Consider the following 15,000-nt stretch of genomic DNA (forward strand, 5'->3'; position numbering starts at 1 on the left):
GGAAAGAAATGTCCACACGTGGCCGTAGGACAGCGAGGCTGCAGCATAAAGAAAAGTGAACAAAAAAGTCTGAGGACACAGACCAAAGAAGTGACTGAGCCCTTTTTATGGTGAGCTCGAACACATTCTGGGTGATGAGCCCAGCTGTCAGTCAATAAAGCTGCTGCGACGTTGGCGAAGGTGAAACTGAACCCTCCGGGTTACAAGTGACATTCGTTGGCAGTCGTGATTGTTTACCTCTGGATGATGACGTGAAGCAACGTGAAGCTCTGTTCTTTTGTACATGCGGGTCGGTTTAGGAGCTCATCTGATGACTGATGTCGCATACAGACCACATTTAAAAGATAACGTGAACAGCCAAACCAAAAATGGGATTTGGTGAGGAAATCAGATTTGGGCCACTTTTACCTGATGTGTAAATGTAGCCTAACAATCTCCAGTATTACTGTTAATGTAAGTCATTACATGGGTCACAGGAGTGGTAGCGCTAAATACCTCTCTCTTCTGAGATGACTTGAACGAGCTCATAGGCCTCTGGCTGCTCCTCCTCCAGGTTGTGCTTAGCCATGGCCCTGCTGATCACTGCAGGGGTTTTGTCCTGGTTTGTCAGCTAGGGAAACAGATCACACGGTTAAAATATTTAAGAAACACTTTATAGCTGATGTAATTGTGATTAGCTTGCATTAATCAACAACAGCGATACTGATACATTAATAATTACAACAATGACACTACCACCAACAACAAACTAACCATTATGCTCTTGTAGAGGTTTCCATTGCCCTGCTCCAGGCTGACTCTGATGATGCAGGCGTCATGGGCCTGGGTGTTGTACGCAGGGGACAGGCACGGTGAGCTGGGGGAGGTCGGGGATAGTGGGGTGAGCGAGGCACAGCGGCGATGAATGCAGAGGGCAGAGCCCGGAAGTGTAGGAGAGGCAAGAGATCCTGGACCGCTTGCTGAGGACGAGGAGGTGTCCATGGAGTGGAGAGACGTACAGGAGGAAGACTCGGACATCTGGAGGAGACACGGGATTGCAGATCGGACTCAGATTAAAGTATTAAGCCACTTAAGGCCGTACGTTACAGTGATGTTACCACAGTTATGGAGTGGCGTGTGTTATAATGATGTGACCACCGTTATGGTCATTTTAGATCAACTGTACTTTCAGTCTCTCAAAGTGATTATTCAAGCAACAAGAACGTTATTTAAGACCAGATACTACAGCACAAAGCAGAACTCAGGGGTCAGCTGGATAATGGGCTAATGGGATAGCAGACAGTACAGCATTTGAGGGATGTTTATTAGCGACAATATTTTTATTACACAACACAATCGAGTGCACAGTTACGTGCACCAATACAAGCTCAAAGCACATACCTTCTTCATTTGTGTGTGGAGATTGTGTGTGGCCATCATGCTCTCGTTGTCCGATGGGCTTGAGTCACTGGAGGACACACTGACTGAGTCCATGCTCTCCCCTGAGCTGCAAGTGGGGGGCGACCTGGGTGTTTCCCTGACTGGGGAGCTTGTGGCTGAGGAATCGTTTCCCAAGAAAAGCCTGAGTGATGGTGAGAAAGATGCAGTAAGTATAATAAACATTACCCAAAAAATGAAACATTAACCGAAAAATACAGCTGTTGGGCTCTCTGGAGTGTCATTACAACCCACACCCGGTTAACCTTTTTAACCTTAACGTAACACCAGTTTACACTGAACATGAAGGCCTCCATTGATTCAAATCCTGAAAATTCGCCCTTCACTGCGCTAACAAGCTTGAGTCCACTTGAAAAATAATAGAGCGCACAGAAAGCACTGAACCGTCCAGTGCAATGGCGCTGGACGATCTTGCCCATTCCTAAGTTCGTCAGTCTCAGGAATTTCCCATTTTTGTTCTACTCCTGCTCCTCACATACCAGAGCTAGGAAACCAGAGTTCTACCTGCTTACCTGCTTCAGGTGCTATAAACTGGAGTTATGGGTGTAAAAATGCAAGGATGCATTGTGATGCAATGGTTTGAAGCTGTTCATTCAACTGCATCGAACTACATTATAATCCATTATAATAACATTCAATAAAAAATGCAGCTATTAGTTGGTGAAGATAAAATCATCGAGCTATATTCAAGTGTAAAAATCCCCAAAAAGTTCGGTATACTGTTTTTATTTTTTATATTCCATTGTCAACAGCCCCTCCGGTCATATTTCTGCATTCAGTGCTTTTTAATAACTCTGAATCATACAAAAAATTCTCAAACTGAATTGTGGTAAATAAGATATCACGATGCACTAAATTAAACAATCAAAACACCAACAATAATTCTTGTCATGAGGTTAGAGGTTTACATCCCCAGTTGGAACAGAATAAGAATGTGGACTAGCTGGGGGTCTTTGAGACCCCTGGGCTACTGCTGTGTTTGAATAATGTTGGAGTAATAGAGAGGCTTAGTGTACTCACAGACTCAGTCTCTTCACCATGCTGGTGCGAGATTTGGGTGATGTGGGACTGCTGTCTCCCAGACCTTCGATCTCACAGGACAGAGAATAGCTACAACACAGGAGATCACAGTCAGTTCCAGGCTTTCTGGATATTTCTATTCCCTCATCCTTATAAACAGTGTTTCCGAAGACCTCTCTGCCCATCAGCATGCCAGCCCAGGAGCAGGCCATGCCATGAGGTGTGACGGCAAATGGTTTAAAAAGAACCCAAAGTACGGACCGCAAAGCTGGAGAAACTGGGTGGTGGCTGCAAATCCAACAACGGCTTTGTCTAAAAGTATTATGGGGGCAGTCGTGGGCTGGAGGTTAGGGCACCAGCCTTGTGACCAGAAGGTTGCCGGTTTGATTCCCTGAGCCGACAGCACATGACTGAAGTGCTCCGGGCAAGTGTGCTCACTGTTCACTAGTGTGTATGTGGGTGTTTCACTGCACAGATGGGATACATGCCCAGGTGAAATCTCCCCGTAGTGGGACTAATAAGGGTCACTTTATGCCAGAACTTTTTCACAGGTCCCATTTCTGTTTTTTTTCCCAATATATTAAACTGTTGTGCATTAAAATGTGCAGATATGTGTTTCGTGTAGGTGTTTTAACTTAGTAAATCAACAAAAGGTCATTTGACATTTGGGCGCCAAAGATGGGCGTCCAGCAATGGCCGTCCAGTCTAGAGTGCTAGAAGATCTCGCCCAGTACCAAGTTCTTCAGTCTCAGGAACTTCACGTTTTTTATTCTACTCCTGCTCCTCACATCCCTGAGCCAGGAGTTCTACCTGATAATCTGCTTCAGGTGCTTAAAACTGGAGATATGGGTGTAAAAATGCAAGGATGCATTGTGATGCAATGGTTTGAAGCTGTTCATTCAACTGCATCGAACTACATTATAATCCATTATAATAATATTCAATAAAAAATGCAGCTATTATTTGTGATTTCTGCACATTTTAATACATAATTAGTTTATTTGCTGAGTTTAATATATTGAAAAAAAACAAATGTGGCCTGTGCAAAAGTTATGGCACATGATAACATGATGGTATGATAAACTCAGCAAATCGCTACAAATTGCAGAGTAAAACTTACAGAAAAATGCCATATTTAAGTGATTTCTCTGTAGAGGATGTGTTAACTTAGCAAATCAACAAAACATGTCATTTGACTGGTGGTGTTCAGACTTTTATCTGTCTGGCACATTATTTTCACTGAATCTTCAAAAACACACATTTTTAACTATATGCATTTCACTAAAAACCTGACAGACTCAGAGCAAAGCTGCTAGTGTAGAAACCACTTCCCCTTCAAATGAATAATTAGCAGCCCAGCATGGTCACAGCATAGTTTAGTTTCTCTGCACAGTTATACCCAATTCTTCTGGGTGACGGGGGTTGGAAAGGTCACCATTCGATCACCAGTCGATTGCAGATGCACAGACATATACATTCACACTAACACACTCATTCACACTTGGGGGCAATTTAGCATCTCCAGTTAGCCTGACTGCATGTCTTTGGACCGTGGGAGGAAACAAGGTCTCTCAGCAGGCTATCAAACGTAGGCTCTTCTTGATGTTGGATGGAAACCACTAAACTGTCCAGTAATTCAACCTTCCAATGACTGGCAGAGAAAACACTGACATAACCAGATCCACTAGATCAGGGTTCTTCAGTTCTGGTCCTGAAGGTGCCGGTGTCCAGCAGAGTTCAGTGATTTCTCTGCTCAAACATTCCTATTAACCCTGACAAGTAACAGGCAAGTTGGACCAGGGGAGTTTGGGAGATCACCAAACCGAGCAGGACTACCAGCCCTCCAGAACCGTAAGGGAAGGAGCCTGAAGTCACCACAGCAAACCAGATTATAACTGCATGCTGTTGAAGAATGAGAGGAGAGAAAGAGTTAAAGCGTGTACCTCTCTTCCTCGGTGTGTTGGGGTTGGTTCTTAAACCAGCGCAGGAAAGCTGGGTCAGGGCTGAGGCAGTAACTGTTACAGGCAGACTGCAAGAGCTTGATCTGCGCAATCACCTCAAACTCCTGCACAGAGAGAGAGAGAGAGAGAGAGAGAGAGAGAGAGAGAGAGAGAGAGAGAGAGAGAGAGAGATGATGAAGTCCATACTGATGTCTACTTAAAGGTCAAGCTGGACAGGGAAAAGAAAAGAACTCACCCTCCTCCTCTTCTCAAAGTTGATAAGACCACCCTGTGGAAGGCAGAACGAGATCCAGTCATGACCAAACGTCTCAAATGCTTTCAAACTGCTGTGACCCAGCAGCAAATCTGAATTATAAAGCCAGAGCATGCTTTCAAGCACTTTATCTTAACTCTCATGACTTGGAGTCAAACCCAGGCTGAATCCCAAACGGCTCCGTACTCCCTAAATAAAATAGTGTGCTAGCTATGAAGGCTTAGAAATTCAAGCCTTTACAGCCAAACAGTGCCTCATTTATCCCAAATGACAAATTTCCCAGCTATATTATTCACTGTTGTCCTGCAGGATCCAGTATTTAAATCTCTCCGTAGTGCACTGTGTAGGGAGCACGGAAACATTTGAGATTCAGCCCTGGTACGTGAAGAGGGGCCCTGCTGGTTTGGTTCTAAGTTTTGCGGTGGTAATTTGGTGACCAAAAAGTACTTATAAAGTGAAAGTTTTTGTGTTGAACACTGCCGTGTTATCATATGTTCACTATTACACAAGACAAAGTATAATATACAGCGATTGTCCTACTGTCTACCACGTCTTACCTCCACCAGGTCAGGCAGTGCCGTGTCCAGCATGGTCAGGTCGGTCAGAAATGTGCCAAGGTAGGGAATCGTCCCTTGCATGGCTCCCTAGAAGAAGCACACGAAGAGGCACGTTAATAATGGTCAGATCCAGGCTGGCATTAATAAACCCCCACAGCAGGAGCACTGTTTGGTTCTACGACCCTAGGACATCTTTTATGTGACTAAATATGGTCAGCGTGACTTGATCCTAGATCAGCTGTTCTGTCCTGAAATTCTGTAAGAAAAAAATGAACTGAATTTGTAAACAATTCGACCCAGCGTAATAAAATCCTCCCGTCCTTCACAGAAGGAACCTGTTTCGAAATCATTCGCTGTACTCTAAAGCCCTTTCATACTGGGTGCTAACTTCTGTCTTGGGTGATCTGGTCATAAGTTAACAGTGAGATCAACAGCTGTTTACACCTGGCGTTTCTATGGGTCTCCAGTGATTTCTCCTTCTTGTTCGTCAGACAAAAATGTGCCACAAGTCTGTGTGCATGTATGAGCTGTTACAAGCGTTTCGATCACACAGACTGCTAAGGTATCTTATAAACAAACAAGAGATGAAGAAAGAACCTTCCCAGTTGATTAGGTGGTCCTTTGCTGCTGTCAAGGCAGTTTAGTGCTCATACTACAAATGTTATGTGGTCATTTGACCACCCCCAAATGCGGTTTGAGAGATGGAATAGCAGCGCATCTATGAGACGCACTGGACCTCGTTCACAGCTCAGCTTAGCACAGTCCACCAAGGATCGGATCACCCAAGACATGCTAACGCCAAGTGTGAACATGGGCTAAGGTCCTGCATAAATAAGTGCTGAGTAAGTCCTCTTTTCTGCCGGTCATTCATTTTATTCCATCTACACACTAGAAGAGCACGGTCAATCCCGTTTCCCACAGTCCATCCCAACCTACACCCAGACCTGATGCACATGCTCACTCTTCTCTAACTCACCGCCTCTTTCTGCAGCTGCAGTCTCTTCTGGGAGCGCTTCTGGTGCTCTTTGGCACAGTTCTCCAGACTGGCAAACTTTGACGTACCCTCCTGTAGAGATGAAGAGTAGTTAATAACTTAAAAAGTAGTTATTAATATCTGCTACCGCTTAAACAGTTACCCAACACAAACTGTTCTGGAAAACGTACAGACTCCAAAAACACTCACCCTCATCAGCAGCTCTCGGCTGGTCAGGTAGTTGTTGTGGTCAGAGAAAATGTCTGAGAGCTCCTCAAACATTTGCATGCTGTCTCTGCAAAGGGAAACGTGACAGAATAAATCGGCGGCGAAGTTGGCAGGGCGGTCACACATATATAAATACTAATTCTGAAAAATGATCAAAACAGTGAACAGTGCAGGTAAACTTTAGCCACTGTATTTTGTTATAGCGTATATAAACAAAATAAGTTTCAGAATGTATTTATAACTTTTAGTAGCCATGTTTACATGCTGCCTTACATTGGCGCCCAAATGTCAAATAATCCATTAATAATCCGACTAATAGCGCAACCAGAATGGAACGCGTCCATGTAAACTCCTCAATCAGAATAGACTAGCCTGACTGAGAACATTCAGAATACAGTTTGTAACTGACTGAATGAGGTGGGTGAACAAGTAAATAATCCGTTAAATAGAAGAATAATATCCGTGTAAACGCCTGTATCTGATTACATTCCCTATCGGAAAGTTTAAGCCCGTTCTGCATGTGCGTCACATCATAGTGAAAGATGAACGGAAAGTGAACAGAGATTTCCCATCAGACTGTGGGGCAGAGGGAGTATATAAACACCCCTGTCTTAATCTATAATCGGAATGTATTTAAGTGGCAAAATTTTTGGCGCAGCCAGGCTCACAGATTTATCACATGAACATGAAGATGAAAATCATTTCATTTCTGTAGAGTGAACAGTTTCTGATTTTCATCAAGAACGTCCAGAGTGTGCCTGCCAATCAAATGTAGCTCTTGCTCTTACTCATACAGTGGTTACAAGAGAAGCTCTCGTGGGGACCTGGAGCTTTCCAGCTGGTTTTTGGAGCTGCCTGCTGCTTTTGTTAGTCTGCTGCTCATTGATTTATTCATAGGCTTCTTATGAGCACTGTCCAGCATAGTCTGCTTTAAAAGCTGTACTTGAATGAGAGGGTCACAAGCACAGATTATACTGTAGCAACATACAGTGTGCTGCCTGTTGGCTTCAGCCCGCACTAATACAGATGGTTTCTAGGGTCAAAGTAGGCAAATGCCTTAATGGCAACAAATAGAAAAAGTGAGACCTCAACAGTGCCAAATTCAGACCTCATTCAGGTACCTGAATTAGAGAGGTGTTTTCTCAAAAATCTTTATAATGATTTACATTGAGCTATGATTTTTTTTCTTGATTTCTACCAACAATGAAATCTCATCTGAACTGCAGTGCAAATTCAGAATAGCTGGAAAAAGGCACTGTCCCAGGAAAATACGGGATGTCTATATAGTTTAGAGGTACAATCATATGAAATGATACTGAGAAAGAAAAGCCAAATAAACTGCTCCCTTCCACTAACAGATCCATGATTAAGGGGATAAAACAGGAAAAAAAAAAAACACCTTTTATTGCAAAAAGTGCTTAACATCCTTTTCAATGAACATTCTTAAACCTAAACATTTCGAAGTGGTTCTTGACTTGGATGTATCGTTCTAAGAAAAAACCTGTTGAAATGAACCTTTACATTAAACTCTGCAGCTCATTTACAAACGTGGAACTTTTAAAGAAATGCACCAGCAGCTATTCTACGGTTCTTTTGGAACCGATGCTTTTAAGCTAGAGCTCCAGAATTACACAGATGCATCAGCTACGGTTGGTTTAAATTTGAAGACGCTGCAGTATTTAAGAATAAACATTGCACTCTCCACAAAATGGACAATCCCAAGGGGAAGTAGCTGTGAGGAAGTGCTTGTAATATTTCAGACTGGAACGCGGCCGTGGTGGGCAGGAATGGAAACTCACTTGTGTACACAGGCCCAGGCTCTCTTCAGCCTGTAGATGGGGTTGGACTGCAAGGCAGAGACGATGGCTTTGAGAGAGGAGAAGTTCTTACGGATCCTGCACTCCTGAGAAGACAAAACAAAGCTTCGCATTTAGTTAAAAACAACTCGTACGACAAACAAAAGTGCCAACAATGATTACTAGTATGTGGAGACCACATGGTCATTTGGAGACTTGGACAAAGTTATACAAACTAACTTTGGGTTAAAAAAATAAATACTTCACCTAAAAATGTAAACAAGACTAAGAATGAGAAGAAATGAGCTGGGGAGCAGTTTGGGAGCGTCTGGATGAGGCTAACTGTAATGTGTTATTGATTATGAATGAAGCACTGTGCTGGGCTGGGTGTGCTACTCTATCGTTCAAAAGTCTGGAGTTGTTTGTCATTAAAATTGGGTAACACTTTACAATACGACTACTTTTATAAAGGGTTTATAAACGGCTTAAACTAGTTTATCAATAAGGGTTTTAAACATCTTAAAATGTACCAATAATCAGTTATAACACATTACTAAAAAGGAGAGATGTATGCTGTTTCGTATGATGGATGTGAATACGGGATGAAGCCGACAGTAGGTTCACCATTTGTCCACCAAACCGAAAACTGATGGTTTATTCACAGTTTAAAAAATATTTTGGGATCAGCAAGAAGTGTGATGGTAAACAATGGCAAATCGTATTAAGTAATAGTGTAATAACATAATAACAATAATAATATCTCGTCATAACTTTACATAGCTAGGTGTAAATAGCTATGTAATCAGTGAGATGTGCCCATCTACGTTCATCAATTTCTTACGTTTTACAGCTTAGTAATAATTGTTTGAAACCTACATAATAAGAGCTTCATGTAAGAGTCATTTCATAAGCGTATCTGCGACAAAACTGGCCTTATATTCATGTAAACAGGGATTTAGCAGCGATTCCAAACATTTGACACAGTGATGTTACATCCTCCCCTTCACACTTAACACAAGGCTTCTACCACATGCTCTTGCAATTCTGATGCTAATGAAAACTCTTCATATATAAATATATAAAAACTTTTCTCTCCTTTTGAAACTACAGCCCTTCATTTCTGACCCAGATACCAAAAATGACTTTACTTAAAAGCAAGATTTCTATTTAAAGACACCGAGTGCCTCTCCAACACAGAGGTGATCTATAAATAGCGTGAGCGCACACCTGTGCCACGTCAATCCAGCGCTGGATGATGCGTGCACGCAGGTGTGGCCGTAGGTGACGCTGGTGGAGGACAGTGCTGACCACGCAGCCAGCCACGGCATTGAACTGGGTTATGGTGGCGCGAACGGTGGGCGCGGCCTGCTTGTTCTCCTTTTTGTCCCGCTGGGACCACACGGAGCCCAAACAGTGGTGAGGGACCACCTTCTTAAACAGCAGCTGAAACACACACACACACAGGACAAGGACAATATTAGTTCAAACGTTAGACTTGACCAGTTATACATACACAGGCATAACATTGTGACCATTACAGACTGTAGTCCATCTGTTTCTCTGATACTCTGTTACCCTGTTCTTCAGTGGTCAGGACCCCCTGGACGCTCACAGAGCAGGTACTATTTGGGTGGTGGACCATTCTCAGCACTGCAGTGACACTGGTGGAGTTTTTAAACACTGTGTCCACTCACTTTTGCAAAGCACTGAGACTTATTCCATATTTTATATAAGTATATACTGTATATTAATTCAGGTTTCAGTGACTGTAAAAGTCCACCCTTTTCTGTGATGCCATTAGTTTATGTGTATGTTGAGGAGAGGACCCCTCACCGCATCCATGTAAGTGAGTTGTTCTGCCACCAGGTCGGCACTGAAGGACAAGAAGTCCTCCTGCACCTCGATCTCCACCTCCTCATCCTCTCCCAGGCAGAAGGGGCTGTTACCATGGAAACCTCCTGTGGATGGGGAAGCAAGGGGGGGGTGAGAACAGATATGAGAGGAGCAGGAAAGGTTTGTTGACATATTGGAGGGTGTAGACACATGGATGGACAGATGGATGTATACAGAGGTAGCATAAACATAAAATAAACAGACAAATAGATTAAATAAAGCAGAGACAGACAAGCAAAGTCAGTATTGCCCTTCAATTCATTAGCTGCTATGTGGACATGTCCACTTAGGTCATAGTAAAACGGACCTGCATGCGGCTCTTTTACTGCCCCGTTGCGGCTCCACAGCAGGAATTAGGTAATTATGTAGGTAATAATAAAATAATCCTCCTCTACAGTAAAATAAAGCTCTGCTGATCCTTCAACACAGTTTAACAGTAAATGGTCTTAAACACTGGAGTTAATGTAGAACTGCTGATTCACCCTTTAACCCTGAAGACCAGCGCAGACTGTTGGTCACCATAGCAACACAGACAACAGCGTCACCTAGCTAGTGTCTAACAAAAAGGCAAAGAGAAAGATTTAAGAAGAGCATCGATAATTTGGAGACGAATGGACTTATTTGTGTTTATAATCACTCCAGCTGGTTTCCTGATGTGTTTAATCTGCAACGAGAAACTGACAAACACTAAAAAGTCACGAAGCTGAAGTCGCTTCTTGTTCACCAGCTTCTTGTTTGAATTTCCCTGTTCCACCTTAAATGGTTCTGCGGTCACATTCTGGCACCTCAGGCACCATTTAAGGTGGAATGTGAATTCGATTGAGAAGCTGGTGAACAAGAAGCGACTTCAGCCTCGTAAAAAGTGGAACGTTGAGAGACATTTTACAAGAAACTGCTCTACTTTTGTGGAAAAGTTTCCTGCTGGAGATGCGAGAAAAGCGGCTACCGTTCAGCTAAAGCTTAAAGCAGAGCAAAGTAAGTCTGCGTTTTTTTTGTTTATATTATTTTTTTTAACTTATACTAGCACATCAGCACATACTGAGACATATTTACAGCTAAGATGATAAAAAAGACATAAAATGTTGAGGCTCCCAAGGAGGTTTGATTTTTGTTGAAAGGGCAAAATGGCTCTATTTAACAATTGGGTTGCTGACCCCATGTTTCAGGTGCACTATTTTTCCTATCACTGCATAAAAGAAGCTCTATGCTGCCTTGATTGTTGGCTGCACGGTGTTATTTTCTGAGCATGCATGTGCACGCAACCAGAAAGCGACTCGTCACTACGGAAACGCTTTTTATTGATTTGGTTAATCAAAGTAAATAAAGTTGACTGATGTGTGAAATTGATTTGCTCATTTATTTGTTCTCAATGGAAAATTTCTGATGCACAGAAAACAAAAATATATACATTTTTGGCTGTTGAAAATAACAGCACTGTAAAATCATCAAAATATACATCAAAAGTTATTAAAGGAGAAGAGAAGATTAAAAGGAAGAAATAATTGTTTTCCTTCTGTTTTGTATGTTTATAGGGCTCTTGGCGATTGGCAGGCCTATGGTCTGCTCCTGAAGCTAAGACCAGAACTGAGAAGCAGATACATGGATGTGCAGGTTAGTGGACAGGACATGTGGACAAACAGGAGACAGACTGACCCTCTGTGTCACTCTCCAGGCCAGCCTGGCTCTGCAGCTGCTCCAGCAGGCTCTGTGCCCGGCGCGTGGGCTCTGAGCTGGGCATGGCCTTCTGCAGGAAGCCTAACACCCTGCTCAGACTGGGGTACGATGGCGGCTCCTGGAAATCCTCTGGACACTGATCCAGCCACGCTCGCAGGATGGACGCTAACGCACTGTTGGGGGGGGTTACAGAGGTCACAGAGAAAGAGAAAAATAAGGAATTGATGCAGATGCTGAAAGAACAAAAACAATAACATACATGTACAGAATGGCACCCAGTGATGTTTCTGATTTATGTAAATGTGCGTCTGAAGATACAGTGAAAATAATAAAATGACAGACCGACAAAACCGTGTGCAAAAGTTTGAACACCCCCAGTCAAATGGCACGCTTTGTTCATTTTCTAAGCAAAAATTATTTAACACAACTTTATACACATTTTACAGCACAAGGCCTATTAATTTAATGAAAATAATATATATATATATAAAACAAAATATATTAAAATGTGCCACGTGTAAATGCTGCAATTAAAATATTTCCCTCGAAAAATAAACACATCCAGCAAGTAAACAGGAACTGTGCATTAAAGTGTGCAGGAGTGTGTCTCTGCAGAGGATGTGTTCACTTATTCACAATTTGACCAGGGGTGCCCAAATTTTGCACACGACTGTGGCTAGATTTGAAATATTGGTGAAATATTTTTACTTTCACCATTTCGCTCTGAATGAACGATGCTATGAATAAGAGTCGTCCGTGATTCATACAGTAGCCACACGGCGTTACTCATAACTTCCTTAATTACTCCATTTCCCCTAAATCGTCAGTTAAATAAATGTCGCAGCTTCCATGGAACGCAGGCCACTCTCAAACACCAACTTTAGGAAGTGGATTTAGAGAGAGCACAGGGACTACTGGATTACTACTGCAGGGGACATGACTGCAGAGAGTGTAGGAGACGTACTGCAATGAACGTAGTAGAATATCTACAAGATATCACAAAAAAAGATCACAGAGTACAGTACAGTTATTGAGGCGATTATAACGGGATTATTTAATTGTACAAAAATATTGTTAACTTATTCGTAGTAGAGAGAACCACTGAATTACTGCAGTGTACAGAAGAACTGTTAGCTACTGTAGCAGACAGTAGGCTGGCAGGTAGATGGACAGCAGGCAAACAGGCAGACAGACAGGCAGACGGACAGGCAGACGGACAGGCAGACGGACAGGCAGACGGACAGGCAGACGGACAGGCAGGTGGGCAGACAGACGGGCGGGCAGACAGAGAGACGGACGGGCAGACAGACAGACGGGTGGACATACAGGCAAACGGGCGGGCAGACAGACAGGCAAATGCTATGCCGACAGACAGACAGGCAAACAGGCTGGCAGGTAGATGGACAGCAGGCAAACAGGCAGACAGAAGGCAGACAATGAGGCAAACAGACAGGCAAACAGACAGACAGACAAGCAGACAGACAGGAAGGCAGGCAAGCAGACAGACAGGTAAGCAGACAGATGGGCAGAAAGGCAGATGGGCAGACAGACAGACAGAAAGGCAGGCAAGTAGAAAGACGGGTGGGCAGACAGGCAGACAAACAGGCAATTGGGCAAACAGACAGGCAGGCAGACGGACAAGCAGACAGACAGACAAGACGCGTGGGCAGACAGGCAGACAGACAGGCAATTGGGCAAACAGAGAGGCAGGCAGACGGACAAGCAGACAGACAGTCGGACAAGCAGACAGACAGACATGACGCGTGGGCAGACAGGCAGACAGACAGGCAGACAGACAGGCAGGGTGGGTGTAGAGCAGAACTGAACATCTCTCACTTTCTCACGGCTCCTCTGCTTTCTCCAGAGTGGTGCTGATCGCTTTCCCCGTTGCAGTCTTCCATGTTCCCGTACCTGTCAGAGCACATATCTATGCATCAGCCTAGAACATCTCCTTTCAAAATACAGCGTAAAGCTGTGTGCAGTGCTCAGCAGACTTTCACAGAACAATCTACAGCAAGAAATTAGATGTTTCACAAGATTCCATAAACCTCTAGCATCAAGGTGTCACTGTGATCCGTTACCATAAAACACAAAACAACCTGCATCTGAATCCAATCAGCCTAATTATATATTTCATTTTCCTGCTTAACTCCATCTACCACAGTTTAGTGGGGTTTAAATGAAGATAAAATCAACGAATACGAGCTCAGAGTCCATTTTCAATACTATGCAGTATTAATACTATCCTGAAGACCTGGAGCCAACAGACATCACCAGACGCTGGGTTTCTTCCGAGGCCTTTCCCAGGCCTTTACAGCAGCCGTCTTCAGTTCCTGCTTGTTCTTCATGTATTTTACCTTCGGTTTTGCTCTCAGCAAGTGAAACACAGGCTTGATTTGTTTGTGGTCTGGTGACTGACTGGACAACTACAGAACATTTCCCTTATTTGCTTGCTGAATATAGTTTAAACCAGATTCAATCAATGTGGTACCATAAAGTATCATTTTGAAAGAGCCAGTATGGTTTAAAAGAATAAAACCAAACAAAATCCCCCCTTATTATAGCATTAGTTTGAGCAGGTAGTGGCAAATTCTGATCATTTTTTTCCATGGTTAACCAAATCCAGACATTATTTCGCTGTTAAGTTTTGGTTGGAAGCATAAGCGTTGAAGATGACTAATGCAAGATCATCAGAAACCAAATGTATGAGAAATCATCGCTATGGGGCTTCTGAGAGTTCTAGACATTTTTGGTTTCTACAAGGTAAAATATATGTTAGTCTGTCTGCTACAGCTTTAAATAAAATACATGGAAAGTCTTTAACAAGCTTCAGGGGTCTGTATTTAACTGAAAATGGAGAATAAATATTCATGTTAAACGCCGTTAGCGAAGAGCTAACATACTACTAGAATCCTTTAAGGGCGCTAAGAGAAATTTGCATTACTGAAGAAGTTACTGAATTTTTCAAAGTCAATGGAACCAGACTAATATATATAAATATATAAATATATAAATATTTATAGCTGCTGTCAGAACAAAACTCGTGTGTAACTTTACCCGATTGGCTTTTAATGTAAGTCAATGGAACCCGAATGTTTCAATTTCTTCTGATCCTTTCATCATGAAATTGACCCACAGTGTAAAGAGCTACAGTCATTTTCAAATTATGCCAAAAAAAGGAGAAATGGTTTTGTTCTGACGGCAGCGG

At 42.9% G+C, this 15,000-nt stretch overlaps 1 protein-coding gene across 3 annotated transcripts in view; it reads right to left on the reverse strand.

Moving 5' to 3' along the window:
• The window catches only part of rgl1 (ral guanine nucleotide dissociation stimulator-like 1), an 83,660-nt gene that overhangs the window by 4,944 nt on the left and 63,716 nt on the right, over positions 1 to 15,000 (reverse strand). For all 3 annotated transcript variants that reach the window (XM_037535836.1, XM_017717783.2, XM_017717784.2), the window contains exons 4-17: positions 13,629 to 13,703; positions 11,772 to 11,965; positions 10,059 to 10,183; positions 9,453 to 9,668; positions 8,229 to 8,332; positions 6,412 to 6,496; positions 6,205 to 6,294; positions 5,229 to 5,315; positions 4,654 to 4,686; positions 4,401 to 4,522; positions 2,458 to 2,547; positions 1,381 to 1,561; positions 754 to 1,017; positions 496 to 610 (exon numbers count right to left, since the gene is read on the reverse strand). In XM_037535836.1, coding sequence (XP_037391733.1) covers positions 496 to 610; positions 754 to 1,017; positions 1,381 to 1,561; positions 2,458 to 2,547; positions 4,401 to 4,522; positions 4,654 to 4,686; positions 5,229 to 5,315; positions 6,205 to 6,294; positions 6,412 to 6,496; positions 8,229 to 8,332; positions 9,453 to 9,668; positions 10,059 to 10,183; positions 11,772 to 11,965; positions 13,629 to 13,703 — 1,781 coding nt within the window. The remainder of the gene's footprint in view (positions 1 to 495; positions 611 to 753; positions 1,018 to 1,380; positions 1,562 to 2,457; positions 2,548 to 4,400; positions 4,523 to 4,653; positions 4,687 to 5,228; positions 5,316 to 6,204; positions 6,295 to 6,411; positions 6,497 to 8,228; positions 8,333 to 9,452; positions 9,669 to 10,058; positions 10,184 to 11,771; positions 11,966 to 13,628; positions 13,704 to 15,000) is intronic.

This window comes from Pygocentrus nattereri, chromosome 28 (genome assembly GCF_015220715.1).
Source record: "Pygocentrus nattereri isolate fPygNat1 chromosome 28, fPygNat1.pri, whole genome shotgun sequence".
Lineage (NCBI taxonomy): Eukaryota > Metazoa > Chordata > Actinopteri > Characiformes > Serrasalmidae > Pygocentrus > Pygocentrus nattereri.